General features: G+C 57.4%; 1 protein-coding gene across 3 annotated transcripts in view; it reads left to right on the top strand.

Annotated features, from left to right (window-relative positions):
- Positions 1-26,912, top strand: part of ARHGEF7 (Rho guanine nucleotide exchange factor 7) — a 103,851-nt gene that overhangs the window by 40,999 nt on the left and 35,940 nt on the right. For all 3 annotated transcript variants that reach the window (XM_052649913.1, XM_052649914.1, XM_052649912.1), the window contains exons 3-6: positions 2,943-3,027; positions 5,708-5,838; positions 9,995-10,196; positions 16,777-16,865. In XM_052649913.1, the coding sequence (XP_052505873.1) occupies positions 2,943-3,027; positions 5,708-5,838; positions 9,995-10,196; positions 16,777-16,865 (507 nt within the window). The remainder of the gene's footprint in view (positions 1-2,942; positions 3,028-5,707; positions 5,839-9,994; positions 10,197-16,776; positions 16,866-26,912) is intronic.

The raw sequence follows: 26,912 nt of genomic DNA on the forward strand, positions 1-26,912 counted from the left end.
GCTTGCCCACCAGCAGCCCGCACGACTCCGTGGCTGACCACTCGGCAGGCGTGTCCTGCCCGTTGTGCTGGCTGTGGAGACGGCGTGGGTGTGCTGAGTGGCCTCTTTATCCTGGGGTTCAGGCCGGGGGAGAAGCTCCCGAGCGCCGTGCCCTACTTATGCTGGAAGGTTCCTGAAGCTTCTGCTGGGACGTGAGGGCAGTGTCCTGTTCAGAGTGGCTGCTTGGGCTGGCTCTTGTTGGCCAGCGGCGGGGCGGCGGGTGGGGGTGCCCACCCTGCGCCTGGGGAGGGGCCGAGCGGAGGCTGGGAGACAGCAGTCAGACAGGAGCCGGAGGGCGGCGTGGTCATCCTCTGGCCGGGGGCCTCAGAGCTCCTGCTCTGGGGGGCGGGCCACCCTGACCGCATCGCCCCGCCGTGGGTGCTGGTGGCGGCTGGCGTGTGGCGCCTCATCTCTTCCTCAGGGATGGCTGAGCCCTCCTGTGTCCAGTGTTAGTTCAGGGACCAAGCCTGATACCACTTGTGATGCTAAGTGTAAGGAAAGAGCGTGTCAGAGGGTGGTGTAGGGAGCAAGCGTGACGGCTGGGAGGTTGAGTTCGGCTCAGGTGCGTGACGGTCCAGCTTAGCCCTCCTGTGCAGTGTCCAGTGCGCTCGGCGGCTCCGGGCACTGGGTGCTCGAGAACCTGCCTTCTCTGCTGCACAGGTGGGGCTGGGTGGGTGGACTTCTGTCTGGGAGCCTCGGTGCCCTGATGGACTGAGGTGACCACTGGCAGAGGGTCCACGGGCGGGCAGGCTTGTCTCCGAAGCGTGAGTGCCCCGGGGTAACTGTGTGCGCTGTTATTCCCACCTTCTCTGAACCCTAAGATTTTTTTCTTCTGTTGAATACATTCCTGTTTCAGGAAGTAATTGGTTATCTTTCTCTAGAGAAGCCCTTTAGTCAAAACATCTGTTGACTCAGAATGTGCGTCTTCCCCTCTCGGTGGCAGGCGCTTGTCTGGTCTCATTGTGTAGCTTCCTGTTGAGAAGTGTGGTGTGTGTGTGAATTCACTTAAGTTCTGACATCACTTTGGAGCCCATTGGTGGGCTGCTTCAGCCAACCAAACGCTTCCTGGTGTCCAAGTAAGATATATAGTTCTGGAATAACAGGAAACTTCAGCTTTCAACATCCTGTTTTTCTGGGTTTTGTGACTCTCTGCCTTACCACGATGAAGGTTAGTAGATACTTTTATGTATATTTCTTCTTGCAGAATACTACAATTTGAATTTTCCAAGCTCTGGAATTAGGACCTGAGAGCTGAGACTGCCTCCCCCCACCTTTCCCAGGAGAAGGAGCTTTTGTGTTCTGACAGAAGGGAGTGGAGGCCTGTTCAGGGCCCTCCTTTTAATAAAGAACTCAGCCAGCCCATTGCAGATGTAGCTGCACACGCCCGCCTGAATCACGGTCTCCTCTGCCTTGAACTCTAGTCTGTGTCACGGGAATTCCAGAGGCTGCCCTAAGGGGTGCTCGTTGTCATAGGCGGGCAGGATCTGGCATCACGAATGTTTTATCTCCTGCTCCATCCGCGAGAAAGGTGTGCGCAGTGTCGCGGAGTGCTTGGCTGTCTGAGTTCACGACTCTTCCCCTCTCCCAGCTCTGTTTGCGTTCCTCTCTCAATTTGGGTTTAATGGCCTCCTTTCTGGAGCTGGTTTGTTCAGCTCTTGGATTTTCTTTCTTTGGTTCACGTCTGAGCTCACCTCACGAGGATGTTTACTCATCTCAGAAGGTAAAGCAGGAGAGTGGGCCAGAGATGGCAGTGACTGTCGAGATTTGGAGCAGCCCTGTGTCCTGGGTCTGTCCTCACAGAGACCTTCCGAGCCGTGGCGGGGAGGTGGGATGGTGGGAGCCGGGCGGGTCGCTGCCTTCTTACTGCGTGCAGGCCGTTCTCTGGATGTGGGGGGTGAGGGCTGCGGGGCGGGTTTCAGTTTCTGCGGCGGCCTGTGCGGGGACTGTGCAGTGTGCCAGGGCCTTGCTGGCTGTGCTGAGTCTGCCGGGGCTGCACAGAGGGTGGGAGGCAGGAAGAGGAGCCGGGCTTCCTGGCAGGATGTGAGACGCAGGAACTGTGAACCAGCCGGGGCAGAGGTGGTGGGCGACCTGCAGAGGAAGCCGTTCCTGGGATGGCTGGCCACCAGAGTTCACTTTTGCCCCGGTGAGAGAATCTTTGAAGTATGTTATCCTAGTTTTCATTTTGACACATGAACACATCTTTCTGTTAACTGCATCTCTGAAAGAATTTTCTTTCCCTACTTTCTCTGGCACAAGTTGTGGATCATCTGATGGTTAAATTTTTTGGCGGGGAGTTGTTGTTATTTAGTGATCCAAAGCTGTGTGTGATCTTCAGACAGCGTTTGGGAGTGAGGTGTGTGTGTCTCAGCCCGTGGTGTTTGTGCACACGTCCGAGACCATGGCGCTGTGTTTGGGCAGCCCGACGTGCATTCTTTTCCAGCTCCTGGGCGGGCGGGGCTGGGCCAGTGCGGTTGTGTCCCTGGTCTCTGGGGTGGAGGCGCCCCTCTTTCTGGAGTCTGCCTCCCCACCTCCTCTCCCTCTACCCTTATGTCCACTCCAGCATCTGGGCTTCCCTTTGGCTGCTCCTGACTTTGGCCTGGGCTGTGACCGGGAGAGGAAGTCTGTCGTAGGCGTGCCCAGCAGCCTTGGCCTCAGTCTAAGGAGAAAAGCCCTCTCTGGGTGCCAGGAGTGCCCCAGGTCGCTGGGAGGGTGGGGCAGGGTGGTTCAGAAATGGACTCAGCCCCAGGAGCGGAGTGGCCCGGCCTCCTGGAAGCTGAGCTCCTCGGGTGCCCTTGCCTGGGTCTCACCTGCAAAGCCCACTGTCTTCCTCCCGCTGCACAGACTGCCACGCCCCGCCCCAGTGCCGGGCTCCGCTAACCCTGCTTATTCTCTTTCCCTTGCAGACGTTTGATGCAAACGATTTGTATCAGGGGCAGAATTTCAACAAGGTCCTCAGCTCCTTAGTGACGCTGAATAAAGTAACAGCAGGTAAGTGTCTTTCTGCTGAACTTGAGGGGAGGGGAAGCCACGGGCAGAGACCTCGCCCTTCTGTCAGCAGGCAGGGCGAACGTTACTGAGCTTAGAAAGGACCGCGCTAAGCTCTTGGCTGTGGCTTTGCTGCGATGCTATTCTTTCTCCTTGTCAGAGCAGCTCTCCCTTTTCGGGTCCCCGTGTGTCTTGGCGCTTCCCCTCCTCTGCCTGAGCGAGCAGCAGAGGGGCCTCGTCCACGGGCGCACTCGTGGGCTGTCCTGGCCCCTCGGATGGGGGCGCTCTCCCCTCACTGTGCGGGGAGGAGCGGGCCCCAGGGACCACTCCCAGGGCCCTCATGCGCCCACAATTCTAGGCTGGGCTTTCGTGCTTGACCTTGGCTTGCAGTGGAGACTCTTGGCTGTTGCAATGGCAGCACCTCGGGTCAAGCTGAATTAGGACCCAGGTGAGTGAGTGTAGACAAGGGTGGAGGTCTGGATTCTGGAGCAGAGGTGGGTTCAGACGGACATCAGCACTCCACCTGGAGGAGGCCTTGCAGGAGGAGATCTGTGGCGTCTCATGAAGGTCGTCCGTCAGGCAGCATGCTGCTCCTGCCGGCAACCCCCCCCCCACCGCCCCGTGAAGGGATGGGCTTGATGTCAGCACTCAGCAAGAGGGTGGCCGGCCGTGTGCGGCCAGGCTGGCTCTGAGAGCCGTGCTTCCCCCGTGACTCCATGCCCCGGCCCAGCCCAGTCACCCCTGGCTGCCAGGGCCACGGCTGATGTGCTGTCCTGGGGCTGGACGTGCGCTCGGGCCACAGGCAGGAGCAGCTTCGGTAGATACAGACCCCACACGAGGCTGGAGGCTTCTGTTTCCAGGGTCGGAGGATGCTTCTGCTCCGTCCGCCAGGTGGCGATGCTCGGTCATCGCGGCGGGAGTGCGGGGCTCCACACGCCCCGTGCAGACACGGGCCGGGGCCGTGTCTCCAGGGCGCCCGTGCCGTTGCTCTCACCCCGTCTGGTGCAGATGTGTGTCACGTGTGCTCTTGACATCCCTGGGTGCAGAACGCAGAGCGCTCTTCTCTACAAAGAGCTGCTTGGATGTTCTGGAGCGAGCTCGGTGCTTCTCTCTGCAGCTCTTAAACAAGAGGCTAGAGCTTTGTCGAGTGAGAGCTTTCTGCCTCTGGTTTGCTGGCTGCTGCTCTTCATGTCTGATTTTGAAGCCAGTGTGACGTGTGGCCGTGCCTTTGCAGGTGTCAGCCATAAGGGGCCGACTCAGGTGTAAGACGGGCTTCCCTGGTGGCTCATGGTAGGGAATCCACCTGCCAAGCAGGAGACCTGGGTGTGATCCCTGGGTCGGGAAGATCCCCTGGAGGAGGACATGGCAATGGTATTCTTGCCAGGAACATCCCATGGATGGAGGAGCCTGGTGGGCTGCAGCCCACGGGGTCGCAGAGAGTCGGGCGTGACTGAGCGGCTGAACAGCGGCAGGCATGAGGCGCGCTGCCTTCAGGGCTGCCGGCGGCCCCGCTGAGAGAGGCCCGCGTTGGCGCCCCTCTGCTCCTGGCGCGCGAAGGAAGCATTCTCGGGCATGTGGCCGGATCCTTGCCTTTCTCTTGGACAGAGAAAGGTTGGTAGTGGGGCAGGAAGGGGTCCTGAGCATGCACCGGGTACGGGGCAGCTGCTGGGCAGCTTCCGCACGCGTGTCCTCTGGGCGCTGCTCTGCGTTTGCAGTTGCCCGGGCCCCTGCCCCACGGTGGTGCTGAACGCTGGCTCTTGCTGCCAGCGCTCATCTGGGCCTGAGAACTGGAGGGGCTGCGTGCGGACTGACTGTCCGGGTGGTTTTAGGGCAGGAGTCCTAGATGCCTGGGCCCTGCTAGCTCTGGGCAGTCGAGGAGCGCACACCCTGTGGTACCCTCCTGGGCGCTGTGAGAGCAGCTGGAAAGCTCCGTTTCCCTGGGAAGTCCTCTGGCTCTCAACTGTTGATGACTAAGTCAGCATTTCCTCAGACACTGTGCCAGCCAGTCCAGACAGACCTGCCAGAAAGAGCGGGCCCGGAGGCCCCCAGTTTCAGGATGTTTTCACGGAAGGCCCCCACGCAGCTTCAGGATGTTGCCAGGGCCTGCGTCTCAGGGCAGTGATTCCCTGGAAAGCCTTTTTGTGGCCTCGCTTTCACGATCCTGCTGCATCTGTGAAGCGGGCTGCTGACCTAGGCGTGCTGGGTGGTGGTGGGGCATGTGGTCCTGGCCAGACCCCCAACAGGGACTGAGCCTTTGGTGCCCTTGACACCCTGGTCCTTCACAGCCCTGGGAGGTGAGGAAGGTGTGGCTGCCCTCGTGCAGAGGGACTCGCCCTCTGAGGGGCTGCTCTGGCCAGAAGGGCCAGGGGCTTCTGTTGCACGTCAGAGTCTTTGCTTCTCCGCACGGTCCCACTGGGGCTCGCGGCTTGCTGGCCCCGAGGGCAGGCGTGCAGCAGGGGTGCAGGGGGCGAGGCCTGGGCAGTGCTCGGAATTTACCGGGAGGCCTGTTTTCCCCAGGTGAGAGGAAAGGGTCAGAACAGACTGCCGGATGCCAGAGCCGACGCGTGTTCTGTGCAGCTGGTTTCTGGGAAGGGCAACGGGGGCACGTGCGGGTGGGTCCCGTGCGGGTGGGTCCCGTGGGTGGGCAGCAGGGCGCTCAGCCCGCCCCCTGACGGCCTTGCAGACATCGGCCTGGGGAGTGACTCCGTGTGTGCCCGGCCCTCCTCCCACCGGATCAAGTCCTTTGACTCCCTGGGACCACAGCCTGCGCACGGCCGGACTTCACAGTTGTTCCAGGGCCAGTACCGCAGTTTGGTAAGTGTGGACGAGGGTCCCGGTGGTGGGAGTGTGCGGTGGGCGGGGCTCGGGAGGTGCTTGGCAGGGGGTGGGTGCCTGTGCTGCCTTGCCCCTGCTCTCGGGGCTGGCATTTGCTCATCGCCAGATTATCACAGGTCTCATGTCCTGTCGGCTTATTTCAAGATGCACCTCTGTTTATCTGGATGGATGTGGGCTTTGAAGTGTTTTCCTTGTTGCTTGCATGGTGTTTTCTTTCCTGCTCTACACACGATTAGAAGTTGGGGCACAAGAATCCATGTCTCATACTTAGATGATGAAGAAAAGGCTAAACGTGGAAGACCCTCGAGGTGGTTTTTCTCTTTATGAGTGTGTGACAACACACTGCGGAGTCCGGCTGCAGCGTGTGAGAGGGGCCCCCTCATGAGTGCTGGTGAGGCGGGGGGCCCCGGGGTGGACAGGCCCCACGAGACAGGCTGTGAGCACAGACCCTGGGAATGAGGCCTCGAGGGCCGTGATGAACAGGGCCGAGCAGAGCCTGTGGGGGCGGCCGCCACGTCCGCTGACCAGGGTGAGTGTCTGCAGGAGGACCACCAAGCCCCCCGGGGCAGACGCCAGCCTGGCCCTCGGCTTCATCAGCCGCTGCTGTGACTCTGCTTCGTGTGACATCCTAGTAACCGTTTCGTGTTGGAAACTCAGCGGCCTTGTCATGTGAGTCTGAGGAGAACCTACCCTTCCAGTCTTCAGAGGCCACAGCTTTCTGCTTACCATAGGGGGATGTTTCGTAAGCACGTGGGGATCCTGGAGAAATAAAGCTGGCCTGGTTGAGCTGTGCCTTGTAGAGAGATGCATTTGAGTTAGGTCACGAAGCACTGTTAAAAATGGAAAACTGTAGAAGGGGTATAATTTGTACACCTCTTGAACTGTTCGCGCTCAGGCTGACTCTCCCTCGTGTGTGTGCGCGTGACTGCCTGCCTTCCCCTCGGAGAAGCCCCGGAGCCCTGTCTCTGACCTTGAGAACAGCACAGCGCCCATCGGGCGCGGTTTCTCAGTGCCGGCTGGTCAGCGCTTCATGGGGACTTGACGCATGTCACCGTCCACCTCCCCGGGGCTGGAGGGACTTAGGGGGCCCTGTTGGGAGCATCATGGTCCAGATGAAGGAAGGAAGGTGTCCAGATCCCTTGAAAACAGCTGCTTCATGAAATACCCATGGAAGACGCACGAAAAGTCAGCAAGCTTTGGGCAGAGAAACCTTTGCTGCCTGACCCATTCACTTGCGGCTCTTCTCGTCTGCTTTTTATGTTTGTTTTTGAATAAATGAGGATTGGATTGCAATTGAAGAATTTTACTCAGTTAAATGTCCTTTTATGATGAATGTTGCTGAGATCATAGTAAGTATAGGACTAGTGTTTCATTAGAGAAGTTTTGTCACACCAGAAATGGGAAGCCTGCGGCCACCTCAGCCGTGTGGTGGGCACGGTGAGCTGCTCGGAGGGAGCGTGGTGAGACTCCTCCTGACCTGAAGGGGAGGGTGAAACCCTAGACGAGACGCTCATGACTGAAGCTTCCCTTTGCTGTGGCCGGGCCAGCAGTGGCCGCCCCAGGGAGGGCGGGCTGGCACGGTGTGGCCCGTGGTCCTCTCCCTGCCTTGGGCCCATGTCGTCCTTCAGGGTTGGGGGTGCTTGACGGCTGAGAGTCTGCCTCAGGCGTGAAGGGTCCAGACCGCCCTGCCCTCCGCTGATGCTGCCCTGTCTGGGCCTTCGTGGAGTGTCGCTGCCTGAAGCAGGAGGTGTCCTGGGGCTGGCCTGGCCTGGCCTGTTGGGAGGCTGTGGGTCACGTCTTCTGCTGCCTCCTGATGGTGGTGCCCCATCCCACGCTAGTGCCGCCCGTGTGTGCCCAGCAGTTGGGCTGGCAGAGGGCTCCCGGGGCAGTTTGACGTCCTTAGGGGCCTGCTCGGAGAAGGCAATGGCACCCGACTCCAGTACTCTTGCCTGGAAAATCCCATGGATGGAGGAGCCTGGTAGGCTGCAGTCCATGCTAAGGGTCGGACACGACTGAGCGACTTCCCTTTCACTTTTCACTTTCATGCATTGGAGAAGGAAATGGCAACCCACTCCAGTGTTCTTGCCTGGAGAATCCTAGGTATGGGGTCGCACAGAGTTGGACATGACGGAAGTGACTTAGCAGGGGCCCGCTCTGCGCCTTAGTTTGTTACGTGTCATATTCCATCGTTGGAACTTGTCACCCCGATGGGCTCTGCAAAGCCAGGATACATCGCAGAAAAGAGAAGGTCGTGGTGATCAGAGTGGGCAGTTGGTGAGAGATGGCGCTGGTTTGCAGCTGAGGCTCGGTGGGCGGCCGTGTCTGACCAGGGCAAGGGCGGCCTCCCTGCGGGGCCGTGACACATCCAGCCTCCACCTCTCAGGTGCCCCTGAGCTTGAGGGGACAGTGCTCAGTCCAGGGTTCCTCCAGATGCTTAGAAGAGATCCCTTTATTGAATACTTTAGGTATTAAATATTAAGTTTGCATTAAGGGTGTAATTCAGTAGATAAAGGTGGATGCATTGATTTGAATTATTAAGTAAACACGATTTACAGTAGCCAGGGCATGTTTAAATAGGTAAATACACGTGAACTCTCTGAGGCATCATGTCAGCTCCTCCGCCTGGAGCCCTGAGCACTGTCTGTGCTCTCAGTCTTTTTCCTCCTGTTCAGCGATACACGCGCCTACTGTAGAGTCGGGTGGTTCTCTGAGACTTGCTACAGGAGAAAATCAGTAGAGACGGCACTTTTCAATTTCTCTGTAGCTTCCTTAGGTATTTGGCTGTGTCTCTGATAAACGCCCTGTGTAAAGCCTGTTGTTCGACAGCACAGTGTTGGGCTGTGGCCGCCCTGCAGTGAGAGGGGCGTCGAGCCCCCCGCCCCCCCGCGTCCCCTGTGCTGGCAGTGGCTGTGGTGCGGCAGCGTCACGGCTCAGGCTCAGTGGGGCCTGGCCTTCCCGGACGGCGTTCTGTGTGCCTTTGGCAGATGGCAGTCTACTCTCTGCCTTCTTTGAAAGACTCTCCTCTTGGGCCTTCAGACGGCTCAAGGTGTCCCGGTTTCCTCTTCCCCGGGAGCTCACACGCCCCCTCGGCCTCCGGCACCAGCGCCTGTGGGCTGGCTGCGACCTGAGTCCACCCCTCCACTGCCTCCATCCTCATCTCCTCTCGGTTAATCCTGTTTTGGCGGGGTGCGTCTTACACTAACGTCTTGAGTAAGGGTGCTCTTCTTGCGTCTCTGCAGATGTCTTTATCCAGATACTAAAGTCTCTGTCTTCAGTTTCTGAAGTTTAGGTGTGACGGGAATTGGCCCAGGTATCTTGAGTTGTTTCCTGTTTGGGCTTCACTCAGCTTCTGGACGTGTGCTTGTGTCTTTCGGCACACCTGGGACACGCTGAGCTGTGCTTCTTAGACTCCTTTTGAGCAGTGTCCTTTCTCTAACACGACTTTGGCTCCAGTGTCAGATCTTTGCCATTTCTCACAGGTCCCGGGGATCTCATCGTTTTCTTTGTTTTTCACTATGTCAGTCTGAGTAAGTTTTGTAAGTTCTGCCCCATTTCTGAGATTTTCTGTTTTATTCTTCTGTTCTGAGAGAGTTTCGCCTCAGTGTTGGTATCTGTCTTCTCAGTCAAGCTCGAGTTTGTTTATTCGTGGAACAAGGGGCATCTTAGCTTCTTTCTTAGACACTTTGAGAGCGTACTGGAAGACGTGGGATCCTGCTCACATCTGTGTCAGGCCGCGCGGTCCTGGCTGAGGGTCGTAGGCTGTGGTTCTGGGGCCAGGCTCGTAGACCGGGCGTCCGCGGGGTTCCTGCTGGACCCTGACTGTGGACAGGGGGCGGTGAGGCTCGGGGCCCGGCTCCCGCGCCGAGGCTGTGGAGCGTAGGGGCCTGTGCATGTGTGTGGAGTGTTCTGTGGGCTAACGTGGCCCGAGTAAGGCCTTGCCGGCCGTTAACGGGGTTTCCTCCGGGCCGGGGCCTGGGCGGTGGTCGGGGCGCGCTGCGGGGCAGGGACTCCCGTGTCTCCAGCCGGCCCCCGCGTGTGCCTTGGCTCTGCTGCGGTGCTGGGTCGCACCTGGTCTGATCGCAGCGACGGAGACGCCACTGTCTTCATGACGTCTCCCTCCCTTCTCCCCCTGTAGGACATGACCGACAACAGCAACAATCAGCTGGTCGTCAGAGCCAAGTTTAACTTCCAGCAGACGAATGAGGACGAGCTGTCCTTCTCGAAAGGCGACGTCATCCACGTGACGCGGGTGGAGGAGGGGGGCTGGTGGGAGGGCACGCACAACGGCAGGACCGGCTGGTTCCCCAGCAACTACGTGCGCGAGGTCAAGCCCAGCGGTGAGTGGTCGGCGGGCGGGGCGGGGCCGGGGCCGGGGGCGGGGCCGGGGCCAGGGGCGGGGCCGGGGCCAGGGGCGGGGCCGGGGCGGGGCCGGGGCGGGGATGGGCTTGGGAGTCCCGGCTGGTAGTGGTCCGGCCCTGGTGGAGGGTGAGAGCCCGGCCACACTGGGGGCGGGAGAAGGGGCTCCACACTCAGGCCGGCGTCTCCTGCCATCGTGACACCAGCAGTTGAAAACAGACTCACTCTGTTCTTTACTGTTTGTGAGGAGAAACCTGTCACGTCTGTTCGTTCTTACTTTGTGGTTACACATGCACTGCTTCTGCCAGTCATGTGGTGCTGATTTGTCCGTGTCTTTGCACTGGTGTGACACTTTGGAATGCATCCCCTTCTGTACGTTTTCTGTAGTTGCTTAGCAGTTTCTTGAATTTAAAGAATTATTCCAAGGCCTATCTAATTTCGGAAGGGAGTGGTGGTCCTGGCATTGCTTGCATTTCTGCTCAGGTGTGATCACGTCGTGGCACTGCAGGCGCTCTAAGGCGTGGCTGCCCCCAGTGGCCTCGTCAGGACACTCCAAAGGGTCAGGAGCCTTTTGCCAGGAACTTGGGGGCAGAGACCAATATGCGTGTGTGTGTGATTTCACGGCCAGATCGCGTCTGTCCTGCTGCTGCTGCTGGACTGTGTTGTTTCTGGCTTTAGGCTCTGGTGACTGACGTCACTGCACGTGGGGCTGCAGGTGTCCATCTGAGTCCTTTCGGGTCTCATGGGTACGTAGCTCGGAGCGGAACTGCCGGCTCATACGGGGAGTCCGTTCAGGTCTTGAGGCCCTGCTGTGCGTCGCGCACAGTGGCTCTCACACCCCACAGCAGGGCACGGGGCTCCTGTTCCTCCATGTCTTTGCCAACACTTGTTTCCTGTTTTTTTTTTATTTTGACAATAGCCATCCTAATGGTTGTCAAGTGGTATCTCGTTGGTGCCCTTTATTCTGTAGTTGATCAGGAAAACAGTATTTGTTCATTATCATTAGAATACAGTTAACAGTAATAGCCAAGCTTTTGTGTTCTGCTTCCTATATAAACTTCTTTTTATCTGTGACTTTCAGTCCTCACCACAGCCCCAGAAGATAGTGTTGTCGGGGTATTCAGGGAATAGGGGGCAAATAAAACCCTCCTCTGAACACTGTCCTGTTAATCTGTCCCTGGGCAGAGCCAGCCGAGGGCACGGCACTGGTGTCCAGCTGCCTGCGTCACAGACACGGCTGCTGGGAAGTGTGCCTTAGTCTGCAGCTTGGCTGGACTCGCCAGTGGCCGCCAGCCCGTCCGGGGGCAGCCCTGGCTCTGGCCCCTGGGCCTGAGTGCTGGGGAGGCCAAGCAGTCCCTCTGGGGCCAAGAGAGCGCTGGGCCCTTTGGGGGGCGAGGTTGAGAGTAACATGGTCTTTCCCTTTACGAAGGGGATCCAGGGGTCACAGAGCTGGTGATGGGCACGCCCTCAAGAGTCACAGAGCTGGTGGAGGGGCGTGCCCTGAGGGGGTATCGGGGCTGGCAAAGGAGCAAGCCAAAAGGAGTGGGTTTTGCTGATTGTGTAGACATCTGTTGGGTCTGGGCTTCTTGAATTCTGCTGTGAACATCTCTTTAAAATGGAAATTCTGGTCTGATGTTGAGGCATCGTAGTAGAAGTGTGAATGAGCACAGATAGACTTTCCCTTTCCAGGTGTCCCTCCTCCTGGAGTTTCCAGGGTTAGCCTTGGGAAATGACACTGCGAAGATGGGGTTGTTTTCAGGTGGACATGCATGTGGTCAGTGTCGTCTGGGGGGGCCTCTGGGTGTCCCGCAGCCTGGCAGGCGTGTTCTACTCTTACCCCACTTCTGGGTGGCATTGAGCTCCGTGGGGAGGGGGGCAGACACAGCTCTAAGAACCAGCCATCTCATTTGGGTGAGGTGCCTGCGTCAGGGGTAGCCACATCGCTTTCTTCTGCCTGCGATCCCATTTCTCTGCCTTAGTTATGTGTGTGTGTGTGTGTGTGTTTCTCTGCCTTAGTTGTGTGTGTGTTTCTCTGCCTTAGTTGTGTGTGTGTTTCTCTGCCTTAGTTTTGTGTGTGTGTGTGTTTCTCTGCCTTAGCTTTGTGTGTGTGTGTGTTTCTCTGCCTTAGTTGTGTGTGTGTTTCTCTGCCTTAGTTGTGTGTGTTTCTCTGCCTTAGCTTTGTGTGTGTGTGTTTCTCTGCCTTAGCTGTGTGTGTGTGTGTGTGTTTCTCTGCCTTAGTTTTGTGTGTGTGTTTCTCTGCCTTAGTTGTGTGTGTGTTTCTCTGCCTTAGTTGTGTGTGTGTTTCTCTGCCTTAGCTTTGTGTGTGTGTTTCTCTGCCTTAGCTGTGTGTTTCTCTGCCTTAGCTTTGTGTGTGTGTGTTTCTCTGCCTTAGCTGTGTGTGTGTGTGTGTGTGTGTGTGTGAGGCCCCTTTAGTTGCATGTGTGTAACTGCTTTGCTGGCAAACAGCTCCTTGCAGGGCTCACATGGAATCCCTAGTTTTCATGCCACACTGAGACTCAAGCAACTGAAAACTTTCCTTGTTTTCGTGTTTAGTTTTAAAATATAGAGAATGGCATATTTGCTCAAGTGAGTCATCTGTTAGGCTGCTGCTGCTGCTGCTGCGTCGCTTCAGTTGTGTCCGACCCTGTGCGACCCCATAGACGGCAGCCCACCAGGCTCCGCCGTCCCTGGGACTCTCCAGGCGAGAGCACTGGAGTGGGTTGCCGTTGCCTTCTCCTTCTGTTAGGCTGGGTGTTGTTATTTGATCGTCGAGCTAAAGGAATAACTACTTTGAGGAGTAAGTTTCCATCCCTAGTGTCCTCCGATTACGTGACTCTGTTCTGTGGAAAGCTGTGCCTGTCTGATTTTAAACGATCATTTGAGAAGGAAAGACGTGAAAGCTTGTTTTTACTGTTTCGCTTTGTAACAGTTGAGAGTGAAAATCCAGCATCATGGTAGCACTTGTGCAATTGCGTTTTTGTTTTTTTTGTTTTTTTTTTGTAATTTGTATGACTTTGTGACTTTGGAATAGATTTCTCTTTTTTAAAGAGCAAGTTTGACATAAACGTTGTGATCTGCAGTGTAATTTAGCCTTCATTTTCTGTAAACAAAATGTGCCAGGTCCCAGCGTACAGATTCCTTCCTCTAAGTGGCCGTCATGGCAGGAGTTTTTCTCTGTGTTAAGTTCTGATTTGGTTTACAGATATTTTTGTCAAATACACAAAGCTGAGGTCTCCTTCTCTGTGATGTCCCCTGGGGTTGTGTGTCTCCAGGTGAGCTCTGTCTGGCTTCTCCGGGCGAACGCGTGGCCGTGCTCTCCTGCCCCCGTGTGGCTGCAGACAGCAGTGCTCTGATTGCGCCTGGGGCCCGAGTGTGGTTTCTGGTTTGAAATAGTGCCTGTGAAGACGGGAATGCTCCCTCGGAGATCAGTTTCCTCAGACCTCTTCAGGGGTCTGCGTGAGGCTATTTCAGAGTTCGCTGCGGATGCGTTGGATGTCCTTCCCGAGTATGTGCTGTCTGACGGAAGGTGTATGTCGGTGTCCCAGAACATTTTCTGTGCAGACTCTTGGTATGTAAACTCATTTTATTCACGCAGTTAATGTGTGTTTTACACACACAGACACATGTGCGATGGTTTCTTGAATTTGCGGGGTGGAAGGCAGGTTGCCAGGAGGCTCGTCCTGGAGTGCTGGCGCTGCCATCAGGCGCCCGGCGCTGGGTCCAGGGGTTGGAACATGGGCGCCGCGGGGCTTGGGAGCCCCGAGTCCAGGGCCACGTGGGCCCAGTGACAGGTTTCGTCTCTGACACGCTGAGCTGATGTCCTGCCATTCCTCATGATGTATGGACCAGACTCACCTGCAGCCCGCTCCTCAGATCTCTCCCTGCCCGCTTCCCTCCACCCCGCCTGTCCACCGAGATTCCATCTTAGCCCGCAGGGCTCATTTCTAGAGGCTGTTTCCCTCTTTTCCAGATGTCCTTCGTGTTCATGGTGCCTTTTCACTCATTCGGGCCCCAGTTTCTTTGGAGGCATTTTCAGCACACGTGTGATAAGCCTCCTAGATGGCCATGTTGTTTCTGCATCTCGGGACTGGGCTCCTTGTGTGTTTCCTGTTCACGCTCCCTTGACGCCCGAGTTCTTGATGGGCTTGTTTTCTGTTTGGCTGTTCTCTGATGGCTGGCTGTTCAGTGGGCGCCTCCTTTCCCCGGGCCGCCCAGTGCCGGCCCTGCCTGCAGCCCGGCCCTGCCTGCAGCCCCACGCTGCCGTGCTCTGCAGCCGTGGCTCCTCTCCGCGCCTGGGGGGAGGGCCGCCAGCCCCCTTTTGTCAGCACGCCTGTGTCTGCGTTCTGTTATCAGCGCTCTGTAAGGATTATTGCGTGAAAGCGGGGACAGGCTGCCCGAGTTGCCCTGGAAGGTGTGCTGTTCCATCCTTGGGGCTCCCCTGCCCTCCTCACAGGGAGTCTGTCTTTAGATCTTGGATGGGCCGCAGAATGTTTTGTTTTCCTTAGGACGCTAGGAAAGCTGCGTGTTTTAAGATCTGTTTCCTGTGTGTTTTCCTGTTATGAGTGGCCGTGACTGGCCTGTCGTGTTGTGTTAACACATCCAGGTTCTCTCCAGAGGAGCTGGAGGCCTGCAGCTCTGCGGTTCTGCGGCCTGCACCTCCACGGACACCTCTCCTGGAGCCTGTCCCTGCAGCGCCAGCCCTACCCTCCTGGGTCTCCTGCAGAGGGTGCATGGGGGCTCCTCCATGTGACGGCTCAGGGAGCGCCTCACACAGTGTGTTCCTGACAGCTCTCAGCCCAGAAGATTCTGTCTTGGCGCCCAGCACATTGTGTGCTCTCCTTTTTTTTTAAGTGAGAGAAGACAACCTCTTTGGACCTAAACCTTGATTTGTCTGGGTCTCTCCTGCCTGTCTCTCTTTTCTTGTAGAACATTAGCCTGTAGCTTGCTTTTGAAAAACATCTTTGTTGTAGTTCTCATAGTAAGTTGATTAACTTTTACTAACTGGGATGTTGAGAGGCATGTGTTACACTTAAGTATTGGTAAAGTGAGGCAGTTGGCAAACGACTCGCTTCTAGCAGCTCCAGGCCTCATGAATCAGCCGCGCTTGCCCTCTGTTGCCGTGTGCCTTCTGGGACTTCTTCTCGATCCCAGGGCCGTAGTTTAGGCTCGGCCACCTCCCCTTTACTGCAGTTGCATATGCTTCCTCCAGATGGCAGATTTTAAGGAGGAAAAGGCATTTTTTTCTTCAGATGGACACATCAGGTTTTCTTCCACAGTTAAATGCTAAGGTGCAGATATAAAAATTGAGAGGAAGTTTTCCTCCTTGTATCTCTCATAGCTTAAAAGTCACTTATTTCCTGTTGAGTTTTCCTTTCCATCTTGTGGACAGAGAGAGTTCTTTCAGCTGGGAGTAGGACCTCTGTTTTGTTCTGTATTTTCACCCATTTGGAAACCCTTACAGAGAGACATTGAAGGAAGACTCAGGTCAGCCGCTCCACAGGAGGAGGGGGACCCGCAGCTAAAGATAGGCGTTTTGCTTTGGGCTTTTTAGGGGTTTCCGGTGCTGAGAAGGTCATGGAAATACTGAGCAGCTGGGATCTGGGACCTGGAGCTCGATGGTGTTTGGGATTGGAGGGCCATGCTGCCAGAGAGAGGTTCTGGACAGGTGTGCTCAGGGCACTGCCAGCCGTCAGCAGCAGGGCCCTGCGGAGGAGGGCAGAGAGTGCAGGAGAACGCGGGGCGTGGAGACTGGCCCCCGAGGCCACGCCCGTCAGAATTTCCCCTTTCCCCCTGCCAGCCGTGGGCCACTGCCAGCCTCTGTAGCTGGAGATAGACACCCCCAGGATAGACACCCCCCCCCCCAACAGAACCTCGGTGACAGACACACCCACATTGCAGAACCAGTGACTGCCAGACACACGCGCACACGCACCTAGAGCCACAGAATCAGCTGGCAAGGCCCCTGCAGCGCCTGCGCTGAAGAAGCCTTGCTTGAGTGGCGCTGGATGAAAGTCCTGTGATGCACTTGAATCCTTGCCGTGACGGGGGCCCTTTCCTTGGTTCTGGTCTGGAGGTCCTGAAGACAGTGTGGCTTTTCTTGCCACCCTGCCTGGGGCTCTCCTCCTCTGTCGCCTGTGTGGGCAGGCCTTCTGCACTCTCGTGACCTGGGTCCCTCCAGACACGCTCCAGACTGTGGGTCTTGGTGTCTTAACGCTGTTAGGTGTCTGCCCGCTTTTCCTCTGATTCTGCTGGGATCGGACTTCACCCAGACTGCACCCTGAGCTCGCGTGGCTCGTGGGTTCTCTTGTGTGTTGACGGCAGCAGTGTGTAATCTGTGAGGGGTGCAGCTGAGCTGAGAGGCCGGGCTGTGGGGGTCTCTGAGCCCCGGGAGCTGGCCGTGAGGAGGGGTTGGGCGCTGGGGCCTTCTGGCCGCGTGCACCTCTGTCCCACCTCCCTGTGGTCCGGGGCTCAGTCGGAGCCAGAGGCCAGGCCGTGGGGGCTGCTGCACTCAGTGGTCTCGGCTGGAGCCAGGAGTGAACCTGCCCTCCGTCTTTGTTTCAGAAAAGCCTGTGTCACCCAAGTCCGGAACCTTGAAGAGCCCTCCCAAAGGATTCGATACGACCGCCATTAACAAAAGCTACTACAACGTGGTGAGTGACCGAGGGGCGCTTCAAAGAATAACTGGTTTTTCAGTGTCTCTGAAACTCGACGTGTAGAATGGGGTCAACTGCCTAGAGAAGGGGCTTGCTTACCGGCCACGCGGACTCCTGCTCCCGCGGTCGTCCTGTGACGTCCTCACGTGTTTGTGTGTGTAGTTGTGCCTGTTCTTGTTGCGAAACCTGGTGTTGCGATTATTTCCCAACATGGTTTCCAGTCTCCAACATGGGATTTAAAAAGGTGTGTAATGTGATGGAAGGTGTAAGTGCCCTTAGGCTCATATTCAGAGTAGGTCGTCAGTTCTCTAGATCAGTACAGCTTTTAGCTTATCTTGTGTGTTACCGTAGTCTTTCCTGGGATTGATGTGTGTATATATGTAAATAGCCTGAAATTAGAGACGAGCCTCTGGACATTGTACATAGTGAAGACAAGTGTTTCAGGATCCTGAGACTTGCTGCCTTTGGAAACCTGAGCGGTCTGTGAGCTTGAGAAGCGCGTGGTAGTGAGGCTCGCATCTGGCCGGGTGCCCTGCACTCCCGGCTGCTGCATCTGCTGCAGACTCGTGGGGCCGCCTTCCCTTCCCCTTTCTTGGGTGAGACGCTGCCTTCTTTCCTGGGGAGGCTGCAGGGGGCAAGGAGTGCTGTCCTGATTCCCAGTGATGTCCCGGAGCGGGAGCCCCTTGCTCCTGTGTCTGTCCGGAGGGTCACGTCGGAGGCCTCCCGCCTGCGTCCATCTGAGGGTCGCGTCGGAGGACTCCTGCTGGGGCCCATGCCGCTGTTGTCATCTCCGGGAGCCCATTCCCACCCGGTGTTGCGTGGAACCAGGTGGCCGTGCTTTCTGGAGGTCCGGTCAGTAGCGTGTAGTCCTCTTGGGATTGAAGCGTGACCAGTGCCCTTCCAGAGGTCCATCCATCTCTAATCGCGCTCACGCAGGGAGAGGAGCCCCGTGCACAGGGCCTGCTGACTCTGAATCGGGTGAGGGTGCCGGAAGCCAGTGTGAGGAATCCCGCCCGTGACAAGGTCATGAGGAAGGAAGCTGACATACGCAAGGCGTGCTCAGACTTCAGGGACCCCTCTGGAAATTCCTAAGCATGTACCGCAACAAAAATCTGCCGGCTTTTGTGCTCTGCTTTTCCACTCTTCTGACATTTTCTGGAAAAAGTCAATTCAGGGCTTTAGTCTTCTGCATTTGAAAGAGTGTTTCAATCCAAAAACCCTCTGATGTCTTTCGGGCCTGCCTGCAGGACTCGTACAGCTGAGCGTGTGACTGTTTGAGGCCTCCTGACCGCAGGAGGCACAGGAAGCTTAAAACATCCTAGGAATGTAGGAGCTTCCGAGGAGCCAAAATCTTTAGAATAGGACTGATTAAAAGTTTCATTTGTTGAGTCAATGCTTGCTGCCAAATTTTCATATCCTTTGTTTTTAGATATAGTTGGTATATAGAAAAACAAGTCGTAGACCTAGTATTGGCAACATTAGATCTTTGAGTTAAGTACCTTCTTTGTTATAACCCACTGCGCCTTTGTTCTATAGAGATGTAACATTAGCGCTTTTCAGGAGATGCAGATGAAAGAAAAACACTTCAGGGGAAACAAAGTTAACATTCATTACGGAAGAGAGCCAAAACGTGTTAACAAGCCTCTTGGCCAGAAGATAATGTAAATCACCGGAGACCTTTTGTATACAAAATGATGTCTAGAAAGAGTCTGGGCTGCGAACGCTACATCATTTTGTGTTACCCATTGATCTCCATGTTTTATCAAAAGTATAAAAGGCCTTCTGAACAATGAAGGAGCGGACCAGCTTCCCGGACCAGCTTCTCGGACCAGATTCTCGAACTGGTCTCTCGGCCTGGTTTCTTGGGAATCTGGCTCCCCCCGTTTCTTTCTCTCTCTCTTCTTCTCTCCCTTTCCCTCTCTGCTCTTTACTTTAATTTCAGGTGAATCTCCACCTGGGGCGCGGAGGCTCGCCAGGTCTACTTACTTGCCCTGGCTGGTAAGACCCGCGCGAAAGGGAGCTTAAGGCGAGGCACCCTTAGATATTCAAGTGGGCGCCGGTGCCCCAACGTAGATGGTGCAGAGTCCTTGTCTGGAATTGTATTGGTCTTCCGCGTAAACCAAGCTATTCAGCCCTCTTCCTCCACTTAATCTTCTTACTACACTATAGTTTCTTAATCTAATCTTATATTGATGAATAAACAAGTTCCACGCCAACGCCGTCCACCCTTCAAATTCCCTGGATCCACCGGGGCTGGACCCCGGCATGAGGGGACACCTTGACTTCAGTCTCACGTCCAAACTGTTGTTTACGTAGAGCTGTGAGCGTAAACAGCACGTGTTAAACTGTGGTTGTTAGGATATCAGCATGTAGAGTTGCTGGACCATCTTTTGGTGTCTCTCTCATTTTAGAAAAGTGAACAAATCCAGTTGGTGACTAAGCCAGGACTCAGTTGCAGCTTGCCTGAATTCCACATTTATAAATCACACAGAAAAGTAAACATGGGCCACACGGCACATACAGGCCGCACAGAAGAGACGGTGCGTGAGACTTCTCACACAGCCTTGGTCGTCGTGTCTTCACGGACGGCTTCGCGAGTTACTGGGAGATGAGCTCAGGGTTCCGGGGCGAGGCCAGTGTGGGCTGATGTCACGGGAGAGGCTTGGGGTCAGTGACGGGAGTGTTGGGGGTGGGGGGGTGTCGGAGGTAGGGGGAGCTGTGGGTGGGGGGGTGTCGGAGGTGGGGGGGAGCCGTGGGTGGGGGGGTGTCGGAGGTGGGGGGGAGCCGTGGTGGGGGAATGCCGGGGTGGGGGAGTGTCGGAGGTGGGGGGGGAGCCGTGGGTGGGGGGGTGTCGGAGGTGGGGGGAGCCGTGGTGGGAGAATGCTGGGGTGTGGGGGTGTCGGAGGTGGGGGGAGCTGTGGGTGGGGGGGTGTCGGAGGTTGGGGGGAGCCGTGGTGGGGGAATGCCGGGGTGGGGGAGTGTCGGAGGTGGGGGGGGAGCCGTGGGTGGGGGCGTGTCGGAGGTGGGGGGTGGCTGTGGGTTGGGGGGTGTCGGAGGTTGGGGGGAGCCGTGGTGGGGGAATGCCGGGGTGGGGGGGTGTCGGAGGTGGGGGGAGCCGTGGTGGGGGAATGCCGGGGTGGGGGGGTGTCGGAGGTGGGGGGAGCCGTGGTGGGAGAATGCTGGGGTGGGGGGGTGTCGGAGGTGGGGGGGAGCCGTGGGTGGGGGGGTGTCGGAGGTTGGGGGGAGCCGTGGTGGGGGGGTGTCGGAGGTGGGGGGGTGTCGGAGGTGGGGGGTGGCTATGGGTTGGGGGGTGTCGGAGGTTGGGGGGAGCCGTGGTGGGGGAATGCCGGGGTGGGGGGGTGTCGGAGGTGGGGGGGGAGCCGTGGGTGGGGGGGTGTCGGAGGTGGGGGGTGGCTGTGGGTTGGGGGGTGTCGGAGGTGGGGGGGAGCCGTGGTGGGGGAATGCCGGGGTGGGGGAGTGTTGGAGGTGGAGCTATTGATGCAGGCCTTTGGAGGTTCAGGCGCGAGTGGGGAGGCTGCGTGGCTTCTGCTGTTGTGCGATGGTCCAGACTAGCCACGATGCCACCGGGGAGAGGACAAGGACCTTCGCGGTTCACCGCCGTCCTCGGGCCGGTCACGCCTCTCCCGCCCCTGCTTCTGGGACACCCGCTGAGCATGGATTGGCAAGCACTGGGTATCACACCGGTCTCTGAGGTGCTGTTCATTTTTCTTCTTTTTTTTTATTCTATTCTAGGGAGTATAAAATCCCTGTGGGTCTTTTGTGTTTTCACTGAGCCCCTCTAGTGAAGTTTTCATTTTATTTATTGTACCTTTCAGTTAATAATTTCCATTTGATTCGTTTTATGGGTCAGTACATTCTGTATTTGAGTCATTGTTCTCATACTTTAAAAAAATTCTTTAAGCATGGTTTTCTTCAGTTCTTTGGACACGTTGTCAGACTGGACTTTATTATTCAGCGCAATTTAAGCTGACCGTGCCCTTGAGAGGGAGCTAGCCCCCTGCAGCCCCTGCCCCACACAGGCGCGGACCCCTCCTCAGCACACTCAGCAGGCGGGATGCTTTCCCAGGAGAGTCTGCACCGACACAGCTGTCCGGAGCCCAGGGGTCCCTGCGGCGCTCACCGTACCCGCCGTTGCTCCATCATTACGGCGCCAGCTGCTTCACCCCTGAAAATCCTCTGGGCCTGTTCATTCCTTGCCACCCTGAGCCCGACCCCCGACCCCTGGGAACCCTGATCGTTCCAGTGTCTCAGAGTTGGAAACATCCGGGTTGTTGCCTTTTCTCTGATACTCACTTGGGGTACCTGGTTGAGCTCGTAGAGGTAAAGTGCCCCAGACTGGGTGGGGGGGGATTCCCACCTGACTCTGTCCCCCCAGGGGTCTTCGTGCCTAGGCGGGTGCAGTCGCAGCGTCCCCTGGGGCAGTGGCCTCGCGCCCCTTGTGGGCCTGAGGGGAGCTTCACCCTGGGGCAGTGGCCTCACCCCCTTCCCATTGTGGGTGTGAAGGGAGCTTCGCCCTGGGGCAGTGGCCTCACCCCCTCCCCATTGTGGGTGTGAAGGGAGCTTTGCCCTGGGGCAGTGGCCTTGCAGCCCCCACCCCCCCGCCCCGCCCCCCGAGGGGCCTGAGAGGTGCTGTCGGTTTCTGGCCTCTGGTCTCGCCTGCTGTTGGTGGACGGCCACCCTCACGCTCCTTGCCTACAGAACCAGAAAGCGTTTCTCAAAAGAGAAACTGTGTGTGGAATGCTGAAAACACCCAAGCCTTTAACGTAGTATTTCTGCTTCTTGAAATCACCCCAGAGACATTACCTGAGATGGTTTCAGAGATGTCTGAGCGAGGATGTTTTCGTAGGATGCTTTGCTCAGCAATGAGCTGCAAGCAGCCTACGTGTGTGGCTGTGCACTGACGCCTCAGGCGCCAGTGGTGGGCCCGTTTCTAATTCTCACAGGTGCACAGGGGGTTTTAAAAAGCGTCAGCACGTGTTTTCATGTTAAGTACAATGATCAGAATATAAAATTATGCAGGTAGTGTGACTTGGCTGTGTGAAAGTGTTGTCGCTGAGGGCAGAAGGCAGTGTGCCCAGGAATGTGGCGGACCTGTGCTCCTCCATCACGCTGGCAAAGGGGGTGGGGGCTGCTCTGGCCCCAGAGCTCAGGCTGGCTTGGAATGTCACAGGGGGTCGAGACCTCGGGAGGCGGAGTCGGGGCTCAGACACGGAGGGTCGTGGGGGAGGAAGCCCCGTGGCTGCGTCACGCGGAGGGCTGACCTGAGTTTGGGGACAGGGCCCGGCAGCACGGTTTATTTTCGCTGTGAGATGTATTTCGCTCTCCAGGTAGTGACGGTCAGCAGCGCCCTTCTTTAGGTGACTGGCGGGGCTCAGGCCCTGTGTGCGGGGTTGGACGCCCTGCTGTGGGCTGGCCTGGGGGAAGCCCCCGCGCCTGCACGGCTGTGTCTCTGTAACAGAACGCTGGTAGCGCTGGCCTTGGCCTTGCAGCGTTAACGGGGTTAGCAGTGGGCCGTAAGGTGCCTCGTGAGTGTTGGCCCTTAGGAGGTTCTCGTGTTTATTTTGTTGTTCAGTTGCTCAGTCGTGTCCGACTCTTTGTGGCCCCATGGACTGCAGCACTCCAGGCCTCCCTGTCCTTCACCATCTCCTGCAGTTTGCTCAAAGTCCTGTCCATCGAGTCGGTGATGCCATCCAACCATCTCATCCTCTGTTGTCCCCTTCTCCTCCCACCTTCAGTCTTTCCTAGTGTCAGGGTCTTTTCCAATGAGTTGGCTCTTCACATCAGGTGGCCAAGGTATTGGAGCTTCAGCTTCAGCATCAGTCCTTCCAGTGAACATTCAGGGTTGATTTTCTTTAGATTGGACTGGTTGGATCTACTTGCAGTCCTAGGGACCCATGCTTATTAGGAAGTGTGTTTAGAAGCATTTGCGGCCACCATACCATTCTGTTTGCTCACGGGCATCCCATTTGAGGATTCATTACCCAGGGCGGTAGTCAAGGGTGACGGGATCGTGTAATTAAAGGGAGTGAGTGTGTGACCTCTCTGAGCTTGGTAGGTGTGGCAGTGAAAGGGATCGGCTGTGCTTCCCGCCTGGTGACAGACCCCTGGCCAGGGGAGGTCAGGGGAGGCCCTTCTCTTGGAGACGCTGTGTGCTCACCCCTTAGGGGCTGGACAGTCTTCTGGCACCTCTCCTAGGGGACAGGAGTCTCCCCGTCACCGTCAGAGAGCGAGCTTTCCTGACTGTGTCCATCTGGGAAGAGAGTGGCTGTCACGCCCTCCGTGTCGTGTGGCACGTGGCTTTGTCTTCAGGGCCGAGTCAGGGCTCCTTATGCAGCGGACAGAAGGTGCGCGTTGCCGGCGTCCGCATGCGCCTGGTGTCACGACAGGCTCGGGAGCTCTGTCTTTGAAAAATTGCAAACATGACCCAGTAGGCGGTGATCGCTGGTATATCACGTTAGAGTAGACATCCATTGTCCCTCATGCTGTAGCAGACTTCCACAGACCCTTCCTGTGCTCCAGACAGACCTGCCCCCACCCGTCCCCTTGGCTCCTGGGGTTGCTCAGAGCCTCTGCCTGCTTGTCTGGGAGAACCCAGGCCTGGTGGCTGGAGGCTCACCTGGAGCCACGCTCAGCCAGCCCAACCTTGGCTGCTCTCACCCCTCATGGCCTCTGCCTCTTCCACCTTGCCCAGGACTGGTCAGTGTCTCCCCACGGCCCGTACGGGGTCAGGTCGTTGGTGCACCGCCCGGTACGGGGCCGCCCGCTCCGTTGTGCTCGGGGCTGCCCCTCCGCTCCTGGCCCCTCGCTCACACTGACCGCCTGCTGCTTCTGCCCCTCCGCTCCTGACCCTCGTCCACACTGACCCCCTGCTGCCTCTGCCCCTCCGCTCCTGACCCCTCCCTCACACTGCCCGCCTGCTGCCTCTGCCCCTCCGCTCCTGGCCCCTCGTCCACACTGACCCCCTGCTGCCTCTGCCCCTCTGTTCCTGACCCTCGTCCACACTGACCGCCTGCTGCATCTGCCCCTCCGCTCCTGACCCTCGTCCACACTGACCCCCTGCTGCCTCTGCCCCTCCGCCCCTGGCCCTCGTCCACACTGACCGCCTGCTGCTTCTGCCCCTCCGCTCCTGACCCTCGTCCACACTGACCCCCTGCTGCCTCTGCCCCTCCGCCCCTGGCCCTCGTCCACACTGACCCCCTGCCGCCTCTGGCCCTCCGCCCCTGGCCCTCGTCCACACTGACCCCCTGCCGCCTCTGGCCCTCCGCCCCTGGCCCTCGTCCACACTGACCCCCTGCCGCCTCTGGCCCTCCGCTCCTGACCCTCCCTCACACTGACCGCCTGCTGCCTCTGCCCCTCTGCCCCTGGCCCTCGTCCACACTGACCGCCTGCTGCCGGGACAGGCCCTGCCCCCGCGGTTCCTGTGCAGTGTCCTCGTTTCCTGCGGATGGAGACCACAGGGCAGCTTTTCCGGCAGTGGCCAGGACTGGGTCTGTGAGTGGAGAGCGAGCAAGCTGTGCCACGCGGGGACGGCTGGGCGGGGTGTCTGTGAGGTCCCTTCCTGCCTCGAGTCGGGGAGCTGACTCTCCGCACCTCTGCCACAGGCCAGGAGGAGCCCCTTTTTTGAAGGAGCAGGCAGACCTACACACGTGTGCTGTCCAGGGAAGACGTGCAGGGCTGGGGTTAGGCCGGGGTCTGCTATCTTTGGGGTGACACAGAGCAGAGTGGGCCCACGGCTTCTGCTGGAGCTCTTGCACACTGAATCTCCAGCATCCCACAGTCTTGTGACTCCCCAAGTTTAGAAATACCGTAAGAACGTAGCTCCTTTTAAATGGATAATAATGGAAACATTTTATATCCACCCCCCGACTCTTCTCGAGACCTAATGTCCTGAAGCATTGAGGACGCAGAAATCAGGACCCCACCCTTGGTCAGTGACGGCCGGGGGCGGCCCGAGGCCTCCGCCCTGGGAGCGGGGGCGCTGCAGGCACGGCTGCCCTCCTTCTCCCCCTTCCACGCTCTGGTTCATAAATGGCGGGGGTCCTGTCTAGTAATTTACTTTTTGAAACTTGAAGTACTAAGCATTTAAATAGAATGGGCTGGAAGAGTATGTGTGATGGTGATTCCCCCTTGTGGTGTGGGGGTTATAGGTGGGCGGAGAGGGTAAGGACAGCTCTGCTAGTCTTGAGTTCAGCCGGGGGTCAAATTCAGGCCCCTGCGTCGGGAGCACAGGGCAGAGCTGCTAAGCCACCAGGGGAGTCCTGGCTGTAGTTTGTGATGGAATGTTTTATTGTGGCTGCATCAAATCTTGAAAAGTTTTCTTCATGTTACATGTTCTGTTACATGTAAATCAGTTATTTATTTTTAGAGGACTGTCAACAACACACAGAACATACGACACCCACGGAATTTGCAGTGATGGCTATGACTCACTTGTAAGGAGAGCGGCGCTCCACGCTTCTTTCCTGGCAGCAATGAAGCGGGCTTCTGTGGGCTGCAGGGCATGAGTCGGTCCTTTGTTTGGCTCTGCCGCTGTGGCTGACAGCCAGGGATTGTCTGTGAGTTGCCCGATGCGGTCCCCCTGTGGGCACCATTGTTGGCCAGGCTGCCCCACGCCTCCCGCCCTCCTCGTGGTGCCCGGTGACGGCTGCTTTTCCCAACCCTCTCTGGACCCGCCTGTGTGTGATGGAGCCGTGGCGGCTGGGCCGTGATGTCCCATGGGGTCCTGCAGCAGCCAGAGCGCGCAGCAGTCCAGGAAGGGGAGACAGGTGATGGCTGGAGCCCACGGCATGCTGTGAGCTCGGAAAGGGTGTGCGGTGGACGCTGGGGCCGGTGTGGGTCCTTCAGCGTCTGCGGAAGCCACGGAGCGTAGTCTGGGTGGTTTGGGCAGGGTTGCTCTAGAGCTGGTCTTGAGCACTTAATTGAAGGTTGTGTTTGCAGCCAGTAGACTCGGTTAGCAGCTGAGCCGTTGCAGGAGAGGCAGTCGGGCAGCGCAGTGTGCGTGGGTCCTGGTGCGCTCTCAGGGCGCTCCGTGTCTGCTCGCCCCGTGGCTGAGGAGGGTCATCCGACTGCCTTGCGCTCACACTCCCGATGCTGCTGTCGCGTGGGAGCTGTTTGTGTTTGTCAAGTGGGTGTGTCGGGTTCCACGCATGTTCTTAGCAGTGTTGCGAATAGTTCCTGGAGAAGGAAATGGCAACCCACTCCAGTACTCTTGCCTGGACAATCCCATGGACGGAGGAGCTTGGTGGGCTATAGTCCATGGGTCGCAGAGTCAGACACGACTGAGCGCTTTCACTTCACTGTGATAGTTCCTGTTGTTTGTTCTTAGACGTGGAGTCTGAGTTGAGCCTTTGTTTTCACATTAAATAGGGGCTTTTTGTCTTACTCATCTGTAACAGATTTAAATTTTTTTTTAGTTCAGGGACCCACTCGTGGTACTTGATTTGCTTCGGGTCATTTTGTAAGGAGAAGTTGTGGGTAACGTGGACGAAGCGTGTCCCATGGTGACGCAGAGGCAGGGTCACACGGTGCGCCCACCCTCCAGTCCTCTGACACTTGGGCCCACTGGGTGTTTCTTGGAGGGGCAGTGTCGTAACTGTGAGAGCGGCACCCACTTTTCCCCACAAGGCAGGGTCTCCCAGAGCGGCCCCTCCCCGTCCATTCAGGGGCGAAATGGAGCGGAGCCAGAGCTGCCGCAGCCAGGGAGAGCCTGGTCCCCTCCCCTCGGCTGCAGTGCCGCCTCGGGCCCCTGCGCTCCCGAATGGCCCCACTCCCCTCCGGAGCTCGGAGGCCCCTAGTGAGCACACGGCGATTCCTGTTGCTTGTGTCAATGCTGATTCTAAATTTAGCTAATGGTTACTTTTTTCTTAAACATTTAAACATACCTTTTGATTATTGAAAATCGGGAGAAAACCGAGCATGTTGGGAGTCTTTGTTCTGTCTGATTTCTTCTGCGGGATCAGTTTAGGTGCTGTGTTAGTTTTGGGAGACAGTGCATTTAGTGCAGGTAGTAAGTAGCTCCTCAGA

Source organism: Budorcas taxicolor, chromosome 12, assembly GCF_023091745.1.
Source record: "Budorcas taxicolor isolate Tak-1 chromosome 12, Takin1.1, whole genome shotgun sequence".
NCBI classification, from domain to species: domain Eukaryota; kingdom Metazoa; phylum Chordata; class Mammalia; order Artiodactyla; family Bovidae; genus Budorcas; species Budorcas taxicolor.